At 39.9% G+C, this 24,995-nt stretch overlaps 1 protein-coding gene across 3 annotated transcripts in view; it reads right to left on the bottom strand.

Annotated features, from left to right (window-relative positions):
- The window catches only part of col14a1a (collagen, type XIV, alpha 1a), a 148,281-nt gene extending 132,730 nt beyond the window's left edge, over positions 1 to 15,551 (bottom strand). The window contains exons 1-3 of one of the 3 annotated variants that reach the window (XM_067602026.1): positions 15,397 to 15,551; positions 13,174 to 13,289; positions 2,049 to 2,165 (exon numbers count right to left, since the gene is read on the bottom strand). In XM_067602026.1, coding sequence (XP_067458127.1) covers positions 2,049 to 2,165; positions 13,174 to 13,267 — 211 coding nt within the window. In that variant the 5' untranslated portion in view covers positions 13,268 to 13,289; positions 15,397 to 15,551. Of the gene's footprint in view, positions 1 to 2,048; positions 2,166 to 13,173; positions 13,290 to 14,990; positions 15,169 to 15,396 lie in introns of those variants that run through there. The other 2 variants (XM_067602027.1, XM_067602025.1) reach the window with 2 other exon arrangements.
- Positions 15,552 to 24,995: the final 9,444 nt, after the last annotated feature.

The raw sequence follows: 24,995 nt of genomic DNA, 5'->3' as shown, positions 1-24,995 counted from the left end.
CCTGAGTGACTAAACTCAACCTGCTGTCATGGCAACACCTCATTCTGATTGGCTGTCTACATTATACGAACCAGTTGATAAGGCAAATTAAAACTTCTCTACTCAAACTTAGTTACATGATATATTAAAAAGTTGATCTGTACAAAAATGCAGATGGTTACATTTTTACTGTCTAATGCGTTAGTGCTGCAGTAAATTTATGCACATTCTCCTACACTGCTGCTGTAAATTTTACAACCTATTTTACCCCTCAGTAATCACAAATGTCTGAAAATCAAACCCATTTTCCAATACCCAAATTATTCCTCAAATCGGTTGCGGCTACAGTGTAACAATAAGCTGAAGTTGAGTACAGTAAAACATTGAATTTCAATTTTAAAAGAAGAAAAAGTGTGCTGGGTTTGGCTTCATCTCCACTGACATTTAAGAGAGCAAATATAGCCATCTGGCACTGATAACTGAACACGCAAATATGAAACTACACACAGAGAAAAACCACATTATATGAATTTCAGAATCGCTGGCAGGCTATTGAACAGACTTCCAATATGTGCTTATTTTAGTTTAATTCATGCGCTGTCATATTTAAGAGAATAAAGCCACTGGAGAGAGAAACTCAGGCTAAAGTTAAACACTTTTTGATGCAATAAGACATGGACTACTTTTTCTACAAGGATACTAATATTGGGAGAGAAATTTGACAGTGGACCATGTTTTAAGAATGCATATATGCAGAGAAAATGTCAGTCTTTTTTTTTTTTGGATCATAAAAATGAGTCATCTGCTTTGGTCTACAACCTCAATCCTTATCCAGTTGCATGTTAGTTGCTCCTTTTTAGAGAAAACTCTGAGAAGAAACAGGATATTATGTTGAGACAAAAGGTTAGCTGCCACTCTGACAGCCTCTTTTGTGATCCAAAATGGTGTTTCATGTCTCGACAAAGGGACTTCTTCTATCAGTGTTAGCTTTACTCTGCCTGGCGTTCCCCTCATTTGACTCAGATGCTGTAGGACGCAGAAGAAAGTGTACATCAGGACTCAGGACAGGTATTGTAGAAGGGTTTATTAAGCTACTCAGACACCCTAACAGTCATCAGAGCTCATAGTGTGTATGGATCCAGAAAGGACACTGTGGAAGTCCAATGTTTTTTTTATTGCATTTGCTGAATGCCAGTGAGATACTGCTGCACTCTCACTCCTCTCTGAGAGGAAGAGGCCATAAATTTCAGTTTTTGTTCTCTTCTCAGCTGTTGGAGGCAGCAAGAAATAGTTAGACGAGGCGTTTCTCACAAAGGGTTGTTTGCGAGAAACAAGTTTTATGTTACAGAGTGCTTATTCAGTCCTACTTATTCATTTTTACAACTGCTATGAAAGAATTGTCTGCAGCGTTTAGCATTAATACAGAACAAATGTAGGCAGCGGTGCAGCAATAGTCAAGGAATTGATGTGAAGGTGATGTATGGCCGTGACGGTAGCAACGCTGTGATTACTTGATGGAGGAGACGTCAATGATAATTAGGGTGATTACTGACTATATTGTTCATACCCAGAAGTAGACAAGGTCATGCCCTATGTCTTTACATTGATCTATGACTGACAAGCTGGATAAAAAGCAGGCGTCAGGCGTCCATCATTCCCATAACTCCATACTGTGATAATGCTGAATGAATGACCGGACTGAACTCCATCATAAGTCAGTGTAGGTCTTAGAGTCCTGTGTACCTGTCAATCCCATTTTCAAATCTGCTGACAGGTCTTACGTACTCAGAAAAAACACTCCTTTGTCTCAAACTTGGCAGAAGTGCAGGACAAACTTTGAGTCTACCACATCTCTGAAGCGTGTAAATCCTTCAAGGGAGACTTGATAAGAAATAAATTACATAATCCTTCCTGACAGACAGAAAATCCAAGTCATAATGGGATCCTTCTCCCAGAATTTAAAAGTCAGGTCCCACTGCTCTTTAGCATAGAAGTATTTTCTCTATACATTTGTAATGCGTGTTTTTGTGGCAGGTTTTTGACAGGTGTCTAAATCAAAATCATCCTACCTGGTATGCTGTTGTAGAGGAACAGATAGCTGTCAAAGTCTCCTTTGGGCTCCTTCCATGAAACAAGGAGTTTGCTTGCACTCAGCACTTTGAAACGAAGCCTCCTCGGAGATGGAACTGAAAAACACATTTAAATCAGCTTCAATAATGTTCCCAAAATCATTGGAAATAAATATGTTGATGAATGAAAAATATATTCATCAAAAAGCTCCCAGCCACCAATCAACACGTGTTAGCATGATGACTAAGTCAGTTATGTGAAACCCAGAAACAGGACCCAGACCACAAAATCTGCTACAAAAAATGACTCAAAATGAAGAAATGAATGAATGGATGGACAGAGGGAGAGAGAAAGAGATGACGACTTTCCTATTTGAAGTTCTTGCAACCTTGAGAGCAACACATACAGCAGGTCAACATGGCACAGAGCTCAGTTTCCATTTGCTTGTGTTCAAAACGGCATGAAAAGGGTTTAAAAAGGCACAGATTAAAATGAACTGTTTAAGTCAAATCCTCTTTATAAGATACATTACAAGGAAAAGTGAAACGAGGAGGGATGATTTAAATCTCTGTTATAATCCAATGAAAAAAAGTAAATAAAGCAGCTGTTTGTGCCTGTGCCAATGTGTGAGTGTGTGTGTGTGTGTGTGTGTGTGTGTGTGTGTGTGTGTGTGTGTTTGCACATTCTCGATCTATACAGTTTTGTGGAGAAACGATTGGTGTACAAAAGCCTCCTCAGCCGCTCACTATACTTTCAAAGCTCTCTGTCAATGAAAACAGATCTGCAGTGGCCTGTTAAAAAATAGTGACAGCAGCCATTCTCTGCATGAATGAATGCGTGTTTGTGTGTGTGTTTGTGTGTGTACAGTCTGTGGCTTCTTTAACACAGTTAGACGGCAGATTTTGCAGGATCAGGAGGGTAGCAGAGAAGCGGAAGAGCATTGGACTGTTTCTAAATTTCCCGACAGACAGACCAAAGATGAAAGGACGACAGCAGCAGAGTGAATGAAAGAGATGTAGTGTAAGTAAAACAGATACTGTGTAGACCATAATGTAGTATTATGGAATACTACATATTCACCTCAGATGCACAAAGAAGTCGCAGACATAACCTTTATGTCTGCGATACATATCACCATTTGGTATATTCAATGCTCGTTTAAGTACAAAGCATTGAATATGTTCCCACAGTTTTTTTCTAGAGGGCCAATGTGAAGTCACTTTACCTGCCAGCACTTTTTAAAAACAGATCAAAATGAACTTGTTGACTTTTACAGTGATACTTTGACACACGGTAAACTATGTTTGGGGTCAGAGCATAGCTTGGATTCACTTAATAAGTAGATGAGGTTGCATAAGATTTCTAAGATATGTATATTACTATTTTTGGTACATTGTTGATTAAAAAAAATTTAAAAAATAGGTTCCATCCATGCTATTAAAAATATGATTCCTTTCTAAAATTCACACAGTGGATTCACAGCTCTGTAACTGTTGCTGTCATGACAATTTTAAGACATGAACACAGGTCTTGAGTCAGAAAAATGTTTAGAGTTTAACATAAAACAGATATTGAGTAACCTCTTCACTGGACACATGTCAGAGAGAGAGATCTCTGCAGCAGCTACTCTGCACCGTGAGATATCCGGGGAATAATAATGAACATCAATTTCAATGCCAAAGAATCCCTTTAAGCTGTAATAAACTTTGAGGGAGACCTCATCTTAACTTCTGACCCAAATAAGCGATTCTTTGCCTGCAGACACTGGTGCTGATCTGTTAATTAGTGAGTGCGGACATGTAAAGACTGTACATCAGGCATTAGGGAGAAATTGTGTAGAGGAAAAAAAAAAAACAGAATAACAGGTGATATGATGTTGACCAACCTGAGGTGTACTGCGTAGGATTTTCACTCGCTGATGAGAACAGACCTCCATCTTTCTCAGTGGAAAATCCCATTAAAGCCATAGCATGAAATTGTAAATTATGTACTGTGTTGTTATATTGAAGGTAGAGATAAAAATGCTCCACTCGGTTAATTCCCACATATTAACAGATGACGACCTTAATTGTTATCTTCAATCACTCATCAGACGTGATTTTTGTATTTTTTCTTGTATTTTTCTTTCTTCTATGACCCTTTTCTTGGTTATACAACAAATGATTAGTTGAATGTAACTCGACTTAATTATTTCATTCAATTGACACCAAGTGTTTGAGCTGAGTGACAAAATTTCTTTCTTGGTTCCTTCTAAGAAATGTGAGACCAAAATGAAACAAGTCATGGAAGCTTCTCCAAAAAAAAAACATATTAAACTGTAGATTTTGTCTACTTTTATTATCCTAAATATGTCGGTATGTTATACATAAGTGAAGTACATCAATCTTACAGTTTTTCTCTTCTTTAGTCAATCATTAAGGTAAGGTTAAAAGTTTAAGTTAAAAAGTTTATCGCTTTCCAAAAGATGTTCCAGCTACAACCTGCTGCATGCCAAACATCCTTCAGATTTTAGTCATGGTATTACATCATATGTTAAAGTCAAGTCACAATACGTAACGGAGCCAATGAGAGATTCCGGTTGCAATTCACAACTTCTTGAACTTTTCATCACAATGTCTTCTGCGTCCGTTTGATCAGTTTGTAGAGACACAGTGCAGCACTTCAGTTTTACATTTTGCTCACTGCTTTTCTTAAGTAGTCACACCACGCCACCTATCAAATACTCAAAATGCATCGCATGAAACAGTATAATTACACCACACAATAAGAATCTATGAATAATTTAAGTGTATGATAGAGCCGGGTGGATTATTACTCCCGTATCCTTTCATGTGTTCTTGATAGTAGGTGAATTGAGTTGGCAGGCAGGGTGCTAATAACCGGGTGAAAATTGCCTTGAATACCTTGATCTTTGCTTTGCAAGTCAATGAACACACACACACACATGCACATACGCTGAATTATAATAAAAATCTTGTGTAAAAAAATGAACAAGCCAACTATGACCCTCTTCAATGCTGTGAATGCATGTCAAGGTTTATAAGATGGAGGCAATTTCAGAGACAGCGAATATGATTAATGAATATGGACATAATAGCTTCAATAGCTATGGATGCTGACAGAACATGAGGGTCTCGGATACAAATTACCCTTCACAAATCGAAACGTCTGCTCTTGTTTACCACCGCGCAATCATAAATGCGATCGAAGCTAAACAATTCACACTCTTTCTCTCTGAATCTCAGTGCCAAGACGCTTTTGTGAAACACTTCACGCAGCGAAGAGACATCCACTCTCTGTATCTCACGATAAAAAACCTGTAGACACTGTAGATGGCTTAAACTCTCCTCCAAACTTACAGTGCTTATAGTGAAACAGTATATTACACAAACAAGAGCAATTTATCTGAAAGAGCTACAACACTGGACTCAGCGAGCCCCCCAACAGCTCCTGACTGAGCCTTGCATAAGCTTCTTGCCAGGTAGTAAATGAAAGTCCAGCCATTTGGCAGGACTTTGGCGACTACTGCTTAGCAACAAAATGCAGCTCCAGTAAAAAGAGTAAAAAAAATAAAAAAAAGTCACTGAAGCCTCAATGAAAAAAATTATAAACTGTTGTGCCTGCCAGAAAATTATTGAAAATCCCTTCAAAAACAATATTTAACATGTTCTTTCCTCATGCAGCTGAACCGTAATACAAACATGCTTGAAAAGGGGGCTAACTTTGAGTAATCTCCTGACTCTGTAGGGAGCGTGAACCAGAAAAGTCTTTTAACTGGAGGCCCAGTATGTACTGGAATTATCTGGGTTAGAGCAATGCAGGCGCAGCTTGACGCCCCAGTTTGAGAAGGGATGACTCTTCCCAGGATTAGCAGCGGTGAAAATCGAGCAGGGATTCCTGGTAAATGAGTACATGCTCGCTGTCCAATCTTCTGCTTCACTTCATCTTCTCCTCGCTCCATCCCTCCCCTCATTTCTTGTCTCTGTTTCAACTTCTTCCGCAAGCTTCCTCTTCCCATCTCCTGATTTGGCTCGCCATCCTGCTCCGTGTTGGCTTCTGTCTTCTCTTCTTTCATCCTCCGCTCAACAATATCTCCAACTTTTCAACTTCCATTCAACTCTCTTCTCAGCTCTTCTCCTCCTTTTGTCTTCTCTGAGCCTTCTGGTTTTCCCCAGTTTCCTTTCTCGTTCCCAGTTGCCTCTTCCCTGCCCTCCCTCTCACCTCTTTTTATCCTCCTTTCTTTTTCATTGCCATCATCTTTCTCTTCCAATCATCCTCTTTTTCCAATCCGTTCTCTCTCCTGCCATTGTCTTTGTTCTATCTTCTCTTTTCCCTACTGCTTCTTTCCACAATACTTTGATTGTCCCTTCCTCTTCTCTCATCTTTTCCCCTCCTTTCATTTTCCCATCCTTTCTTAATTCCTTGTTTTCCTCTTCCTCTCTTTCCAGATTAGCCTACTGACTCCACCATGAGTGTTCAGGCTACAGTAGCTTCACTAATACTCAGGATTTATGGATGACAACTGCTGGCTTGCACTGTCACCACAAGATAGCTACTGTACATGAGGGAGCTGGGTGTGTGTGTGTGTGTGTGTGTGTGTGTGTGTGTGTGTGTGTGTGTGTGTGTGTGTGTTTAGTGCCTATCCAGCGCTGCAGCACACGTCTTTTGATGTGGTCTGTGTCTCGTTGGTACAAGAACTACTCTGCTCACCGAGATAGCACTTAACCCAAATCCACTCTGGCTTTTTCTTTCCACCTCTCCGCTTTTTTTTTTTATCTCCTCTGCTGCTCTTATGGAACACTTCACTCCTTTATCATATCTTCTCTTCTTATCCTTGGGTTTTAACTCTCTTCTCCCTCTCCTCCTCCTCCTCCCTTGTCTTCTCCTCTCCCCTCTTCAGCTCTTTTATCCTATCTCCTCCTCTACAGTACAGTCCCCCCGCTCCTCCTGTCCTTTAGTGGCTTAACGCCTTTTTTGTCTCTTTCATTCGCTTACCTGTGTAAGTGATGCCTTTTCCCTCAACACTTATCTCTTTGCTGCATTGTGCATGCACAGGATGTGCGTGCATGAGTGTGAAATCTCTGTTAAGGACTGGCTGAGTATTAAGAGTCTGTTGGATGATCCGTCCCCATGTGCAGTCTGGTGAAGGGAGCCATGATATATAATATCCCGCCAACCAAAAGTGTATAGACATTAAATTCTTAACTAGGTCAATTATGCAGGAGATGACTGATTAGATGTGAGACTCTAATTAGGACTGCAATACAATTTAAATTCTGGAGTCTGCAATAATAACACAGAAACAGGTCTAATTTTGGCCGATTGGTTTTGGCAATCATATCAATAATAATTACAATACGCTATACTCAACTATTTAAAGTAAAGGAATCGTTCGATATTTTGTGAATACACTTTTGGCTTTACTGCTGAGAAATAGATGTGAATACCAAAACCGTATCTCCTAGAAATTACTTTCATATTCTACTGAATTGTTTTCCCAATTATGTTACTGTAGCAAACATAAATGCTACCTGGATTGTGTAAACAGGCAATGCGAATGAATGAATGAATGAATGAATGAATACATGAATGAAGTGCTACATTAGTATATCGCTGTCGTCAAAGGGAGAAGGTCATTGTAGATGGGGGCCTTACAAGACAAAGGACTCTGATGCCAGAGAATTTCTAGGAGACAGGGTTACAACACCGATACCACTTTCATGTCTGTCTGTTACATATAAGGTAGCCAGTTAGCTTAGCTTAGCATAATGTCTGGAAACGGGGAGAAAGCCAGCTTCACTCTTCTGTCTGCACCTCTAAAGCTTAGTAATTAACATGTTCTATCTTTTTTTGCTTAATTCATATAAAAACTGAAGTTTGAATACATAAATTTGTGGTTTTACGGGGAGTTATGTGCTGGACTAATTCTTGGCCAGATGCAGACTATTTCCTCACGGTGACAAAAAAACAACTAACTCACAGGCTGTTGACTGTAGCTTCATATTTAACAGACAGATACATGAGCGTTGTATCAATCTTCTCAACTAGCTCTCTGCAAGAAAGTGAAACAGTGTAAAGTGTCGAACTATTCCTTTAAACAGTAGTTTAAAAACATTATATCCATATTCTAGACTGCAGGAGATATTGCTTTAATAAAGCAAGAAACACAAGCAGTTAGATAATCATACAGGTTTTAACCAAACCCACAGGTTAGATAGACTTATTTGGAAGAGAAAAAGAAGGAAAACAGCAAAATTACTGTATTTCACCGACACACAAGTTTCATGACAGCTTACACATGATTTAATAGTCCAGATCTGACCCACTTTACACTATAACAGATTATTACTGTCATTACTGTTGCTCTCACTTACGCTTTTACCTCCAAATAAAGATAATCTAGCTAAACTGTTGGCACCTATCTGATCGTCTGACTGCTCATGTTTCTTTCTCCGTCGACACTTTTTATATCGTGGATTCTCATATCTCAGCAATTACTTCAGTGAGTGCAATGTTATCATGTCTGATAAAAATGATGGCCAGAGCTATAAAAATAAGACCCAAGATGTGATAAACTAGAATTATCCTTCAAAGCCTGTTCTTAAAGAAAGTGAAAAAAAAAACAGCCAGTAGGCTCAAAAAGCTTTTTATTTTCTCTTTCTCTCAGGTTAATCTCTCAGGGATTATATATATGGAAGAAATGATCATCCCCTTTACTTTAAGATGAGTTAGCTCGATTCACAAAATGTTGAATTGCATTTTAAACAAGTGACATTTTCTAACCACTCTGGCAGCTTTTCTCAGTTGTTTCAAGAAAACCAAGGCTTAAGGAGTCGATTCATAGCGTTGTACTACTACAATATCTGTTCAGCTTTAAGTCACTTCAGGCTCTGCACACTATTCCACTCTGTGATTTTAGGAAGCATGTCTACGTTTCCAAAACGCCTGAAGCTTATTTCATGCTTTTCAGAGAGCAACTGCTTCACCTGACACTATTCCTACCTACTGTACACTGTGTCATTTGGCATATGTATGCATATTGGATGTAGAGTGAACTGAATAACCAGAGAAATGTTATAAAGTGTAGCATCTATGATATGTATTGTCCTTTTGTTTCTTTCCAAAACCTCATATTTCGAATTATCCTCATCAGCTCGAGTAATTAACATTCATTTTAATTTATTTTTTTTTACAATCGCAGAACATTATCTACATGCTTTAACAGCAGGGCAAAATTACAGAGCGTCCTGAACATCGCATATCAACGATTCAATGCTCCATTTAGTCCAAAGTGGCTGATGATTATGACAAGCTGGATTACCATCAACAGCCGTCGAGTGGCGAGGTCAAGGCAGTCGAGGTTTGGATAATTTAGCAGTTTTTAAATTCAACACAGGTTGTTCCATCTCATCCTCTCTTTTGTTTGTGAATAAATGATTTCTCATCATTGGCTTCTCTCTCTGTGCATTATTACTGAAATTACCGGCCAACACTTTCACTCATACTAATTCACCAGTCTGCCCTCTAACCGCACACACTCGCCACACAAACGCACGCATTTACACGTAAACACAAAAAGTGAAATATCTTTGTAAATGTGTTCTCAAGCACGTAATCCGTTGTGATGTGTCCTGAAGCACAGTATTGACCCGAGCTGTCGGCTAATCAACGAAATCAATTACAATAATTCACTAAGCACACGGCAAGCATGCACACACACACACACATACACACAAACACACACACAGGACACCTGTACAATGACTGACTGCTTCATCCAGGCAATGGGGCTGAGTATAAAAATAAATGCTTAATTAACAATAAAAGGGATGACAACTCTTTTTGTTTCCTGAAAATGAGGTCAGAGTTCAGATGCGACAGCAGCCATCTTTCCTCAAACTATCCTGCTTCTGTCACTGCTGCACTGGAAACAGCGACACAAGGTGCCAGGTCACCTCTTACACCCTCTGAGGGCTGAACAGAGAACAAAATTTACATTTTTCTTTTCTATACTTTTCAAGGCTAAAGCAACAGCCAGAGAAAGAAAGAAAAAGTGTTGTACACTGTTCAGTTTAAAAGCAGATTTCTACATTAAAAACTGTATCACATCTGCTAACACAGGTCAAAAAATATACCTTTATAGATAGTACAACCAATATATACCAAATACAATTTCTAGGAAATACACGGCCGCCAAGAGTACTTTTTAAAAATAGTTTAATGTGGAAACACTTGCATTGAATGTTCACTGCCAAAAACACAAAATGTTCATACTGAACATATCTGCAAAACGTTCACATTGTCAACATGTTTCATTCATTTCCTCCAACTCTTAAATCAACATTTTTAGATATGTCTGAGGAACCTCTAAGCACTTGGTCACATTTTGGGAAATAAACTCACTCACCTTTTGCCACAAATCAGATGAGAAGATTGACACCACGCTAATGTCTATATAGTAAATATAAGGCTACAGACAGCAGGCAGTTAGCTTAGCTTAGCACAAAGACTGGAAACAGGGGGAAACAACTAGCCTGGCTCCGTCCAACAGCAGCAGCTCTACTGCTCTCTAATTAACACGTTGTATCTCATTTGTTTAATCTGTATAAGAAAAAAAACAAAGTGTAAAAACGCAAACACTGTCGCAGTTTCTTCCTGGTTGCTCTGCTGGTTGCTTGGAAACCTCAATCTCAGCAAGAAATGGAATAAGCCTGTTTCCTAAAATTTTGAACTATTCCTTTTGAGGTTTGAACAAGATCTTTGTCTTAGATATTGGAAAAGTCAACTCTTGACTTGAAGCACGAAACACCATATGGTGACTTTTGACGTCTGTACAATCACTTCCTACATTACAGCAGGAAAAAAATGATAAATAAATTAGCAGTAGATAAACATATATTGTAGAACACAGTGTTTCAGACTGTCAAGTTAACTTTAATATTTTCAATTCCAGCAGCCATGTAATTTTGCAGGGTTTTTAAAAAAAAAATCACTTCAGATTTTATTTGTGAAAGCAAATGTTTCACAATGACTCCTTGACACAAGGCATGTGCAACAATAACATCTGCAATTTCTTTCATAGGATGAAATTATGCATCAGTAAAGGGATATTCTTGGACTTTAAAAATCTTAACTATAGCTTGTTGCTGTGGATCTGAATGCCAGATCATTTGCTAAATTTAGTCATATCTTGCAGTGAAAATGCCTCCCTGGACTGGCCCACTCTCTGGTAGTGGGAGTTCCTGATGATATCCAAACATTTGTGTTGTATATACAAACATCCTGCATGGGTAGAGCACATACTAATCCTCAAGCTCAAATCCCCTCTGACCAGATGTTGCAGCTCACAGGGACAGAAGGGGCAAAATTAATGGCTATCACGTGCTCCCTAATGAGGGGATTGAACAGGGCACACTCCCATAGTGTCTGGGAGGTCGTCCATGTTCTGCTGTGATTCACTGGGATCAAATCCCAGCCTAATTTATGCTGTCACACTTCTGTCTCACTTCTCGTTCCTGTCTCCCTGCGATGAAAAGAATAACCTACGGACTTACTGATGAAAATTGGAATTAAATGTTCAGGGTGAAAAGGAGTAAAAAAAGATAACTAAAGGAAAACAGAGTGAGAAGGATGGAAGGAGAGAAGAAAGGAGAAAGAAAAGGGAAAGTGAGAAGAGTGAGAATTAAATGAGGGTAGGAAAAGAGAATAGTGTCATTGCAAGGAGATCACTGTTTATTAAAGATTCCTCTGGTAAATAAGCAGACTAAACACAAAGCAGCCACACGCTGAACCAGTCAGGATTTACAGTAATAATGGACCTGAAACAAACCTCTGGACTGTAATTATTATTTTTTATTATTTTGGGGTGGAATTCCTCTTTTAATTTAGCTGTTAAAACAGATCAATACAAAGATTGTGTCACATGTGGATTATTGATTCTGACAATAACGTCAGAGAGAAAAAAAAACATCTATTTGATTTTCTTGGTGGAGCGTTGCTTTAAATCAAGACCTGCTTCTTCTCTGCTCGTCTAACTCCACATCCTGGAAGGAATGTGAGCTACACACACACACACACACACACACAAAGGAGGGTCAGCTAAATGTTTACGTGTCCCTTGGGGTCATTTTGATCTCTGTCCAGATAACTATAATGGTCTGACCTCCTGCACTTCTTAGGCTGCCATTAGCACACACACATTTTATAAATGTACACACACTGCAGTCACAGGATTCAGTATAGACCTCTTGGATCAGTTTAGATAAAAGCGTGTATTTCTCAGTGAAAGCATCCTACAGCTGCAGTCTAAATATTTAACATCTATCACCTAAATCACCTGACCTCCTGGTCTCGATCACATGATAAGACCAGGAGGTTTACCTCTGAAGCCATAAAGTTTTAATAGAGCCGGAGGAACATCTGAGTCTAATTCAGAACAACACAGATCTGTTATAATTTTAACACAAAATGCTAATTAAGATTTAACAAGCTATGACTTATTAACACACATTATTTCAACAGTGTTTCTGTTTTCAACACAAAACAGACAACATCACACTTTTTGATGAGGCTCAGTTTGATTAAATCAGGTTTGCTGAGGTGAGTTTGATTACCAGGCACACTGGAGCGTTATATTTTGTGCGCCACATTGCGCAGCAAATCATCACAGCTTGAAGCGCCACCGTTACAACACATTTATTAAAACCCCTCTGAAGCGTGGCAGCATCGGCAGCGGGGGTTTGCACACGTTGCCATGCTGCCGGGGTGAAACGGCATGATGATATGGGGTGATATGATCATGAGTGTGATGTGATCTGATTGGACTGAGCCTGCACATCAAACGGAGAGGCTGCAGAGGGAGGAATGATGTGTTTACGGAGGAGGAGAAGACACAGAGAGGTCAGCTGAGGAGAGGGAAGAGGAGATGGAGATGGAGAAGGTCGGAGAGGTGAGGGTAAAGGCTTGAGGGAAGGTGAGGAGAGAAGAGTGATGAGGGGAACAGGGATGAGGTTCGATGGCCAGAGTTGGAATAGTGGAGTAAGATGTGAAGAGAAAAGAGGGGAAGAGAGAGAGGAGGGGATGGGAGGGTGAGAAGCAAAGAGAGAAGGGAAAAAAAGTACTTACCTTGACCCTGTGCTTTACTGGGGAAATGGGAAACTAGGGCCAGTAACACCAGTGGAGCCCACAAACACCACCTGATCTGTCCTGTAGACAACATCCTCACAACCAGCAGTCTAGACCTGCAGAAAGAGAAAAAGACCATGTCAAGAAAAAGAACAAAAAGTAAAGCAAAGCGAGAGAAATGTAGTGAGTGACAGAGAGAAAGAGGGTTTTCAGTAACAGAGACACCAGGAATGCCATTCAGCTGCAGAGAGCCTCTGTGGGTCAAGAAGATCCACCTTACCCACAAACCCTCCAGGCTCTGATCTGGAATCAGTTACTCCTGTCTAACGTTCACTGTGACACAAATACAGAGCAGTAGTCTTAACAGTCTATACTGACCGCAGAGCAGCAGCCGAGCTTCACGCCTACACAGAGCAGGCAGAGGCCGAAACAGTGGAGGACTTTGTTTGAGAAGAGGGAAGAGAAAAGAAGAGAAGAGAAGAGAAGAGAAGAGAAGAGAAGAGAAGAGAAGAGACTCACAACTACAAATTAAGAAAAGCATTGAAGAGATGGAGGACAGACAGACAGACAGACAGAGTGATGGACAGACAGGGGGAGAGCAGTTTGATTGACAGTCCACAGAGGGAACATTTCATGACTGCCATTGTCCGACCACAGGAGCAAACACGACAGCTCCTGTCCTCTTCCCCCCTCCTTCTCCTCCTCTCACCCTTCACTTTTTGTTCTCCGCACCCCCTCTTCCTCTCCTCCTTCACCTCTCCTCCAGTCTGCCACTCATGATTACACACAGAAGATGGACGGAGACATCCTATCATTTCTCTCCTGGGGGGAACACACTCGCTGACAGTCGTATGAATAAAACAGCACGTGCAACAAAAGTTGTTTCAAGATTGAATTATTCTCTGATGTGGAGGTAACCCTGTGGTTTCTAAAGAGCGGCTAGCTCCTTCAATCCAGACAGTGTCAAAGGGCCAGAATATGACAATGCATATTAATAAGCATAAAATACTCCAGGAAATAGGATTTGATTTTTCTTTTTTTTTTCATAGATCAGCCTCAGGACATGCAGAAGGAAATGAGAGGGATTAAAGAGAAATCACTCTCTTATTCTCTCTCTGTCTAGCACACACACACACACAATTAATTATACACACACAAATGAGAGTTAAGTCTCACTAAATCTCTCTTCTTTCATGTGATCTTTATGATAAAACATAAAATCAGATTACGGTCAAATCTAATGCACATTAAGCCCCAAAAGTTTTTCTAGTCTTGAGTTTGCATAATTCCCTCTTTGTCGCAGTCCAAAGGGCAACTTTGCGACTGGTTAATTGGTTAATGAAAAGCAGGCTCACGGCGCCGCCTTCATGAGAATTAAGCAGTCTATATGCTCAATGTGCATGCTCATTTTGATGCTATTTTCACTCACATATTAACTGAAAATCGACTGTAATTACCGCAAGAGCATAGACGACCCTTAATCAGTACGCACGCACATAAAGAACCAATATTTCTAAAGGCTATTTAAGGAAAACAGGTACTTATTTTACTCTTGGGAAAAGCCAAAATAAAAATCAACAACTTATATTTGACATATTCCACCTGCGTGTGAAACTGCACAAGTTTGATTCACTGACCACATATGTCCTCGGTATTAATTTCAAAGTGCTACTGACTGGTTTTTAATCGGGTTTCTCAGCCAGATTTGGGTCAAACTACCAGAGATGTATTCAAATTGACTCGTTATGTTCAGACACTCCAGCTCACCTGAGACCGACTCACACACACCGCGCAATGAATGAAATCGTCTCTCATACCTCTCCAGTCATCAATACCAAGCGTCCTTTTATCCCCAAAGGAAATCCTCTGAATACCAAAGACTGCTGCTGCCTCCCAAAGGGTTCCTCTTTCCTCTTACTCTCTGTCTCTCTCTCTTTTTCTTTCTCTCACTCCTTCTCTCCAGATACAATTCGGTCAGTCCGGGGTGGGTGTTTCTCTCCTCGTTATTCAGCCATCCCTCCCTCCAGCTATTCCTCCCTGTCCCAACCCTTTCCCTCGCCCCTGTTCAACAGAGAGAGAGAGAGAGAGAGAGAGAGAGAGAGAGAGAGAGAGAGAGAGAGAGAGAGAGAGAGAGAGAGATTTGGAGAGAGAGAGAGAGAGAGAGAGAGATTTGGATGAAAAGACGCGACCCAGTGCCGCTGCGCAAAAACCACCGCTGCCAACCTGCAGGCTTCAATCCGGCTTCAGCCCCTCGGGGCCCTTTATGTGCGCCTCCGCGATCACGACTGGACTTGTCGTGGGGACATATCCGGAATCTGCGGCTTTAAAGGAGCCACATGGTCATTTGCTGAAACTCAGGGTTTGTGAGGGTGTGTGTGTGTGTGTGTGTGTGTGTCTGTGTGTTTGACTTGTAGAAAAAAAAGTCCGACTGGAAATGGCTCTTTGCGCTCGGAGCAGGTGGCTGCCCTGCTGCGCTGCCAGCTTTTATGTTAAAGGCACAATGACGCAGGTTTTCACTTCAGCTGAAAGTTGGATTCACAAAAGAAGCAATTTGACCGTAGCTGTGAAGCCACAGAGAAAATTTCACATAAGTAACAAATTTTCTTCATTTCAAAAATGTAAAAAAAAAAACACAAATATATATTTTTGGAAGAGTTTCTTTCCTCAGAACAAACAGAATATATGTAATACAGTACAATGATTCCTGTTGGGAGAACTATGTTGGATCCAGTGATGTTGAAATAGGCCTCAAAGACAGATAACCCCACTTGAAGTCACTTGATGCAGAAGAGTTCCTAAAACAAGTCAAATTTCATCTTTATGATACATGTTGCAAAATCAGACTCAAAACATCTAAAAATAAACCTTTTTGAGGGGCACACACATGAAATATGGAAAGATATTAAGATTTATCTGAAGACTTGTGAACCTGAGACTGGATCCTGCACCTCTGGGTGATTAAACCTCTTTTAATTCAGTGGTGCTTGTCAATTAGCAGCAGTGAGTGACACAAAATTGTCAATGCAAGTCCCCGATCACTTTTAAGGGTGTCAAAGCAACCTGTGGTTAAATATTGTTGCCTTTACAAAACTGTTATTGAGGTTCTAGATAGAAAAGAGGGTTTTTTATGGTTGCAGTTTGGTCTGATATGTTCAGTAAATACATATAAGCTATATACTGTAGATGAAATCAATCAGCTGACATTTTTTAAGGAATAGTTCAATATTTTCAACATTTTTAGTTCAACATATTCACTTTCTTAGTGAGAGTCTGATGGGAAGATCAAGACCACAAAACTGTCCATTAAATATGAAGCTGAAGTCAGGAGGCGATTAGTTTAGCTTAGCATAATGACTCTGAATGAAGCTAGCCTGGCTCTGTCCAAGGATTTAAAAAAATCAGCATAGAAGCACCTCTAAAGTTAATAAATTAAAACATTATGTCTTGTTTGTTAAATCTGTTCAACAACAGTGTAAGAATGACTGGTTGCAGTTTTGTGGCGGGTTGTGAGCCAGGCTAGCTGTTTCCCCTTGTTTCCAGTATTTATGCGAAGCTAAACTAACCGTCTCATTGCTGTAGCTTCATATTTACTTTACAAACATGACAGTGGCATCTGTCATCTCATCTGACTCTATGCAAGAAAGCAATAAGTGTATTTCCGAAAATGTCAAATGTTTCCTTTAATTTAAACTAAATGACTTGGTGAATCCCACTACTTTTCTCTATTGGGCTGAGAAACAAAGCTTGAATGCATTTTGTTATCCTGTTTATACACTTGGCTCCTCTGCTGTTGAAGGGACTTTGTGACTTGCCCCGAGGGGGAAGAATGGGAGTCATGGGAAACAGAGGCTGATGAAATGTGCCAGTGGCTAGCTGGGCTGAAACACCAAATAACTACACTCCAGGTGTGTCCCTGGAGCACTACACACACACACACATCCAAATGCTCTTGACACACACACACACACACACACACACACACACACACACACACACACACACACACAAGCATGTTCGCCTTAGCCAGACAACTGTCCAGATGCCATAAACACTATAATCAAGAGGATAGGGATTCTCTTTCCTCCTCCCTCCTTCCTCCTCTTTCTTCCTCCAGCCTCTTCCTCCCTTCCTGTCCGTCTGTCATCCTCTTTCCCCTTCATCTGCTGCCCGTGACCACACACTAAACAGACGCAGACACCACTGCACAGTGAGTGTACACAATTAGAGATGGATAGTATTACCTAAAAGTTACAGTTCATAGAGAGAAATGAGCAGATTTGCCTCAAAAATTGTAACATGTAACAAACTTTTTTCAAATATATCAGTTAGTTTATCAGTTCCCCATGTTGGCTCATTTTTGATATGTGGTTCTGTTTATTAAAGTATTACCAAAAAGACAGCACATATCCATGGTTGTTGTAGCTATAATAAGTTTAGAGACATTTATAAAAGTTAAATATCAGGCCCATAACTCTGAGCTGCCACAACAGTCCATGCAACAGTGTCAAGACTTGCACTTATCTAACTATGGCTATTCTTCTAAATGATAGAAGGTGACTTGATAGATCAATTAAATTAAATAACTCAGTTAAAAATCACAGCTCTAATTCACCTGGATTTACTTGGTCAGATTAGATGGAAAGAGCTGATTTATAAAGTCCCTCTCCACTCAAAAAATGTTTTTCTCCTTGTTCCTGCAGTTGGATGTTTGAGCTTCTCTGTGCAGAATGATGTATGATACTAGAAGGATGTTTTCACATTCATCTGCTGAAAGTGGAAAGTTTCTCTGTGCTCACCTTAAATCTGAGTTTAAAGCGTGTAACTATGAGCATGATTTGTGACATCACAAGTAGTCTTGAGCCAAATGGTGTTCCTGTAAACAATTTACAATAGTGTGATGTGGAAACTTGAAGCCTCCAACGCACAAACCCTGAGAATAGACTTTACAGTGAAGTAGGAGACATCTTGTGTCCAGCAGTTCAACTTCTGAAATGTAATATATTTGCATATTTATAGATTCATAGAGGGAGAAGGAGAAGATATAACTTAAAGGACTTAAACAAGGTAATTTAACTTTTTTTTTTTTTTTGGTGGAAAAACCATATTAGACACAAATTATTCTTCAAAGCAGAGTAATTTTTATATTTCTTAAAACATGTCTGGAGGACTTCTTTAACTTTATGCATCACATTTAAGACTCCAGACTTTTACTTATGACTTATATATTCTCAGAAGTGGTTAAATAAATAATTCAGTGAATTTAATGTGATGTTAAATCCATCGCACAGTATGTGATACTGAGGCTGGGAAATAATGTGAATAATATGGCAATGAGGACAAATCGGCTAATTGATGATAGCTAGTTGTGCTGTATGAAACTTACCAGTACAGTTGGAACATGCTTTTCTGAAACAACACATTATATAAGAAAAATGTAACAATCTTGGTTTGTATACTAAATTGCTGCAGTCCCAGGTGGCTTTTGACTGCCTGCAGGGCAACACACCTAAAGACCTGACCGATGGATGAACCATGCCACTGTCCTCCCTGTATATCCCAGCCATTTTTCTTGCTGTCCTCTCTGTTCTCTCTCTCCCTCTATCTGCCCCCTTTTCTACTTTCATTTTTTTATTCATCTCTATCTCTCTCTCTCTTTCCCCTTTTCACCCTATCCCTAATCTGTCCATCCCCCTTCTGTCTATCTCTCCATCGACTCCATCCTCTCCCGACTGCGGCTCTGTTGAATAAATGCATCAGTCACATGGTAGAGTTGACCATCAGGTCATTCAGCTCAGCGCCATATGGTCCAACTGTGATGCTTCATAAAGTTTTTGAAGTCACTGCACTGCAACAAATATCTGTTTACTGCAAGGACTCGTCTCTCCTACAGTGGTCAGGTTTGATTCGAGGATATTCAAATGTTGCATACAGAAGAACTGTTTAATGCTACTGTTAATCAATAAAATCTGCTGGCACAGACATGGAGGTGGCATGGAGTAGAGAGTCTTAGTTTTCATCTTCAACATCTGTGCATGTATGAATGTAGTGCACCTCAGGAATTAGAAGAATGTGTGTGGTTTAAATCAGCTGTCTCATAAGGTGAGCTTTGCTGGTGATCTCAGATCTCTGTGACAGATCTCACATTTGTAAAACTCAGATGGAACAGCGCTGCAGAGTTTGAGGTGAGACTAGGTGGATAAAAAGTTAAAAACCTGACAGGCAATTATATTTGACCTGACACTGATAAGGTTTAAGAAGTGTTATCCACATAAAATAGATTTTTTTTTTTTAAATGAAACTGTATGCACATAATTCTTCTTTTTTCATGTTTTCTACCTCGAAGATGCAACTGTTTTGGAGAACTGAGCTTTTGCACAGCGAACCACACACCTCTTGATCTTCAGCAGTCAGCTGGTGTTTAGCACTCCCTGTTTGCACTGGACCAACATATTAATAATAAAGGTGATCAAACCCTACTGCGGCCTCTTGTATTTCCTCTGCCGTCCTATAATTATTACAAAAAAGCCATCATTGTTGACCGGACAAACCTAGACAGCATTGTTTCCTGTGCAGCAGAGGATTTCTCCCAGGAAACAGGAGTCCCTCTCATTTGTTATTATAAGAGCGCATGTTGAAGCTTGAACTGGGTGAAAGACGAGTCTATATTGGAAATCAACAATAGTGAGTCTCAAAGACTCTGATACTACTGTTCTAAGTACAGTATGAAAGACTTGAGACTCATTAAAAACATCACAGAAATAAAGTGCAACCTCTTGCAATTGCAATAATGTGATTTTTACAGAGACAAAAGGCTACAATTCACAAACACATTTAAAAGTACATTTAAACTCTCTTTCACCCATAAACACAAACACACACACCTGAAGCCCCCCGCCCTACATTTTTAAGATGCAGAGATAACCTGAGGCGTGGGGGCTTAGCGCTCCACCACAGTGACAGACGACCCAGATCATTGTGTCATTTACACACACAATGAGCTGCATTTAAACCAGCAGAAGAAACATGGTTTGTTTGTCTTATAAGCTGAAGCAAAGACCTGGACAAGTTCAAATAGAGTTGACACATACAAGGGCATACATACACACACACACTGTGTTTTCTGCCGGACAGATACACACACACTCATCTTGAGCCCTGTGTTAATAACAAGCAGCAGGTTAATATGAGGGCAGCAGTGGACTGAAGTGACCGCAGCCTACTGATTAGTCCGACTAGTCACAGTTATTAGCCGGTTTGTCATCTGGTACCAGGCCTGCCGTTCCCAGAGTGCCGCTGCTTTGACAGCTCTTAAGGTCATGATGCATTATGCAAGTTTTCACAATTGGACGCATGGATGGAGGCGATTTATTCAACATTAATAGCGTTATTTATTTAAAAACTAATTCAAGGCAACTGGCAGCTGTTTAAGTACTTATGACCAAAGGTATCTTTGACATGCACAGCCGTTTGCTTGAACCGTCTAGTTGAACACAGTATGGTTTCTTTTTTTTTCATGTTTTGGTCATGCTGGCGGCATGGCGCTTAAGGATGTCAACGTTGGTCGGATGGTCAATCCACCACATGAACCGGCACAAAATTTTGTACAGACATTCCTGTTCCCCAGAGGATGAAACCTTAATGACTTTGTTCATCCCCCAAGTTTCCTGTATCTAAAAATCTACTGTACATGATGAAATGGTACAGAATTTTGTACAAACACTAATGGTTTCCAAACAATCCTGATGATTTTGTTGATGTTCTGTCTTCTTCTTTATCAACATTTGTGGTTTTGACTTGAATGTCTCAACAATTATTGGATGAATTAAAGTTGCAAGCAGCGATGAACGGGCCCTGGCGCCTCCATGCACGTCAGGCCACGACGCAATCGAAGGTCCTCTGTGACGGGCATGTAGATGTCTTCAGGCCCGGGCTGTTTTCAGACAGTGCAAGAAGGAGATAAACATCACTTCCTTTGTCCACTGTTTTGCCTGCTGCTGGGGCTGCTTCGCTGAAATTTTGTAGGGGGCGCTATTCAGCCAGTTTGCATCATGTAGACGTGTTCAGGCCAGGACTCTTATCAAACATGTAATGTTTGGTGCAGACTGGGGCATGTACAATAAAGTTGTAGCAACTTCCTCTGTCATGGCGAAACATCAAATCTCAATGGTGCGAGGATGAGAATTTTCTGCAGGGTGAGACATGTCTTGTCTTGCTCACACCTGTGGCATCAAAATTATGCAAGTTTTGGGCCGATTCACTTCAATTTCAATCAGTAAACAAAACTCTTACTGAGTTTGTGTGTAAAACAAACTAATTTCCTAATTTTCATCAAGTTTATTTTTAGAAAAGTAAAGACTTTTAACCCACATGACCTGGTCAAAGTTTGATTGAAATATGTACTGTCAGGTGTGTAGAGACAATAAGTAACTGCAGCTGGACACAGAAAAATACTCATATATTTGAATGGAGAGTGTGAGCGAACCGGTAAACTGTCACTCTCACTCAGTGAGCACCATTCAACCCCCACACCCATCCCCCCTCACTCTTCTTGTGAAATATAATCATAAATCCCATGACTTTGGCCAAATTCTACATTAAGAATCACATTTTTTGTAGGAAATTTCGTTGCAAATCCATTGATACAGGTTTCAAAGTGGTCAGACTTATAGTTTAGACATCAGAACCATTTGTTTGACACAAAGTCCATGCCCAGAGGTTGCCTCCCCATTGGTTTACATTGTAAGGTGTGATGTGGCACTACAACTTTCAGGGCTTACAATATGTAAACCGTTCGAGTTATTACAAAGTTTTTAACAACTTTTGTTCAGCACAGTGTCATAAGTCACCCTTTGGGGCTCAGGCCCTAATAATAATAAGAAGAAGAAAGTAACAAACACACGAAATACAATAGGGTCTTCGCTCCTTTGGGGCTCAGGCCCTAATTACCATGAAATTTGGTACATGGTGGTTCCCCTCAAGATGAATTGTTAAAACTTTGATGAGCCCTTAACATTTAATCTGACATCAATACTTTGGTTTATGACCTTATACCTGTAAAACTAACTAAAATTAATATTCCCATTAGCCTCAGCTGTGGCTACTTTGTGTTTTTTATGCTAAAAGGCTAAACTAAGATGGTGAACATGGTAAACATTATACCTGCTTCAGCATGTTAACATTGTTGTTGTGAGCTTGTTAGCATACTTACATTAGCATTTAGATCAAATCACAGCTGTGCCTCAGTACAGCGTCACACGAGCTGTTAGCATAGCCGCAGATTCTTGTTACTGTGTTATTTTTCCATCTCCAGAACTGAAAAAGTCATGCATGAATCCACACAAGGATACTTTGGTCCAACAAGCAATATGACAGCAAGGATATAGAACAGTAATGAAGCAACTTGTCATGGAAAAATGCAAATATTATTAGTAATATCTTGGTAAAATGCTTAAAAACTACTTTAATCATGAATTAGATTCTGTCACTCATGGCCTGCATCCTAAGCAGGGCCTGAAAAACTGCTTTTCAATCACCCCTATTGTATCAAATGTGTTAATTTCTTCTCATTTCACCATTTAGTTGGTAAAATCAATTTTGAAAAGTAAGTTGAACAAAAGGTGAACTCCTGCCAGATTAGCTGGCCAAATTCACAGAGCTGGCAGCCTTAGCCCAAGAAGCATTTGGCAGGTGGCTAGCATTTCTGCTTGCTGTGACTCGCCTGTCCTGAGCTCCGCGCCTGCAGGGAGGGAAGTGAAGGACAGGAGACAATTCACTTGAAAACATGGTAAATAACCTCAAAGGCATTCAGTCCATCAACCTGAGGAAGCACAGAAACATTCATTTTTCTCAAGCTGAGTTTTTGATGAAGCTTCTCTTCTTAATATTCAAAAAGCTTCCTATTTCCCACATGTGATAACACTGATAACCTTTATTTAATCAAGGCAGTGGTCACACTTATTGGCACTCTGTGTCATAAAGCTAATTAAAGTCTAAAGGATCTTGTGTTTGAGTGAATCTTATTACATTTTTTTCTGGTATCACATTATTTGCTCTGTCACATTGTAGCCACAACGAAAAAAAAAGGAATACGATATGAAAAATGTAATAATAGCCTGAAACCATGTCTTTAATATCACCAGGCATTAAGATAAAGGCTGTGAGGTTGTTTTTTTTCAGCAGAGTTTTGATCCTCAGAGAAATTTGCAAATAAAAATCTTTTCGGCTATTCGGCATGCAACCATAGACCCACTGTAAGCAGGGTAAAATTAAAGGGGAGAGGTTCATAAAAACTGTTAAAGATAAGTAGGCCTATATATAACATCAAATTATCTGTCATCTGTCATCATGTCAAATTTTCTCCTGGAACAAATATGCAGGTCATTTTCCTCCTGAAGAAATTCAGTCACAAGAATCAATGTGAAGAGCAGAGTCAAGATAGAAATAACAAATCCTGTTTTTTTGTTTTTTTAGTTTTCCTTGTCCTTGTCTAACATTCATTTTGGCTGCTGTCACTGTCATGAGAGGGATTTTTTATGTGTGTTAATTATTTGATCTTGGCTTATGCTGCCTGCTTTGGTATTGCTTGAATTGGACCAACTGGGCTTTTCAAACCTTGATATGATCTTATAAACAGACCAGTGAACTCTTTTCTCCTGCTTTTTCCCAGGTTTCTCCCATATTTTCACCCCCTCTCCTGCCGTGCTCCCGTTTCGTAGTTTCCCCCATAAATCTCCTGTATTTCCCTTTTTTTACCTTAACATTTATACACAGGGTTGTAGTGGAGACTAAATGCATGTAAACACCGTTTATCCACCTCTCAAATTCAGAAGTAGCGTTTATGCAGACTGTCAATCACTTTACAGTTGTTAGCTCAGACCGGCTTCCCACCGTAGCTTCTGTGGTAGCATCTTGGAGCGCTCATTTTGTTTTCCGTTTGAACACTGTATCCTCGTATGAGACACTGAGGTAACTGTTAGTGTTAACACGAAGCAACCGAGAAGGGTTTGTCTGAGGACTGCAAGAGAGGGGTGTAATGTGAAGTTGTCCAAATCACACAGAACCACATAAGATGTCAAAAAAAGATGTTGTCGACAAGATGGCAAATCAAATGCATCTCTTAGCCAGTTTGCCAACCGCCAATAAACACTAAAGACAGTATACTCATAAGTTGTAATAGTGACACCACATCTCTGCTCCAACATTAAATTGTAAAGTTATTTGTTTGTTTGTGTTAGTGTTAGAAATCACGGAGAAGATCAGCACTGTGAAGCTGCAGCTGTAACGTTGTTGCGTTGGCCGCTTTCTACTCCACAGTCTGTTGTATCTGATTCCATATTTGGCCACGTATCATGAAACTAGTTTTCTTCCAAATATACTGATTCTTAAGTATTTAGCAGTGTGATATTTTAGTGTCTGCTTTTCCCATCAGTAGCATAACATGGTGGGCAGAGTGTTTTGGAAGATCCACATTTGACTGTCTTTGAAGGCACCACTACAGGTATAGTTTGTAGTTCTTTCTTGCTCCCAACTACATCATTGTACATGTCAAATGATGGCGCTTGTGCCAGAACAAAAACATATTTTTCAGCTGCGCCCCAGAGACACAGAGAACATTAAAAACAATTGTTGTTTTTTGCACTATATCCCTAATTGGGATAAGGTTGAAAATCGGCAAAGTGGTCCTTTAAATTTATTAAAGCTGGGGGTTGGAGTTGTAGTGTCACATAGCCAGCAAAAACGGTGAAACAGAGGATTTTTAGATATTTTATCATACACAGACTAAGCCTTTGACCAGGTGTGTGCAGACTCACAGCTTTCCATGG

Source organism: Thunnus thynnus, chromosome 10, assembly GCF_963924715.1.
Source record: "Thunnus thynnus chromosome 10, fThuThy2.1, whole genome shotgun sequence".
Classification (NCBI taxonomy): Eukaryota; Metazoa; Chordata; class Actinopteri; order Scombriformes; family Scombridae; genus Thunnus; species Thunnus thynnus.
This window is presented reverse-complemented; position numbering and strand designations above follow the sequence as displayed.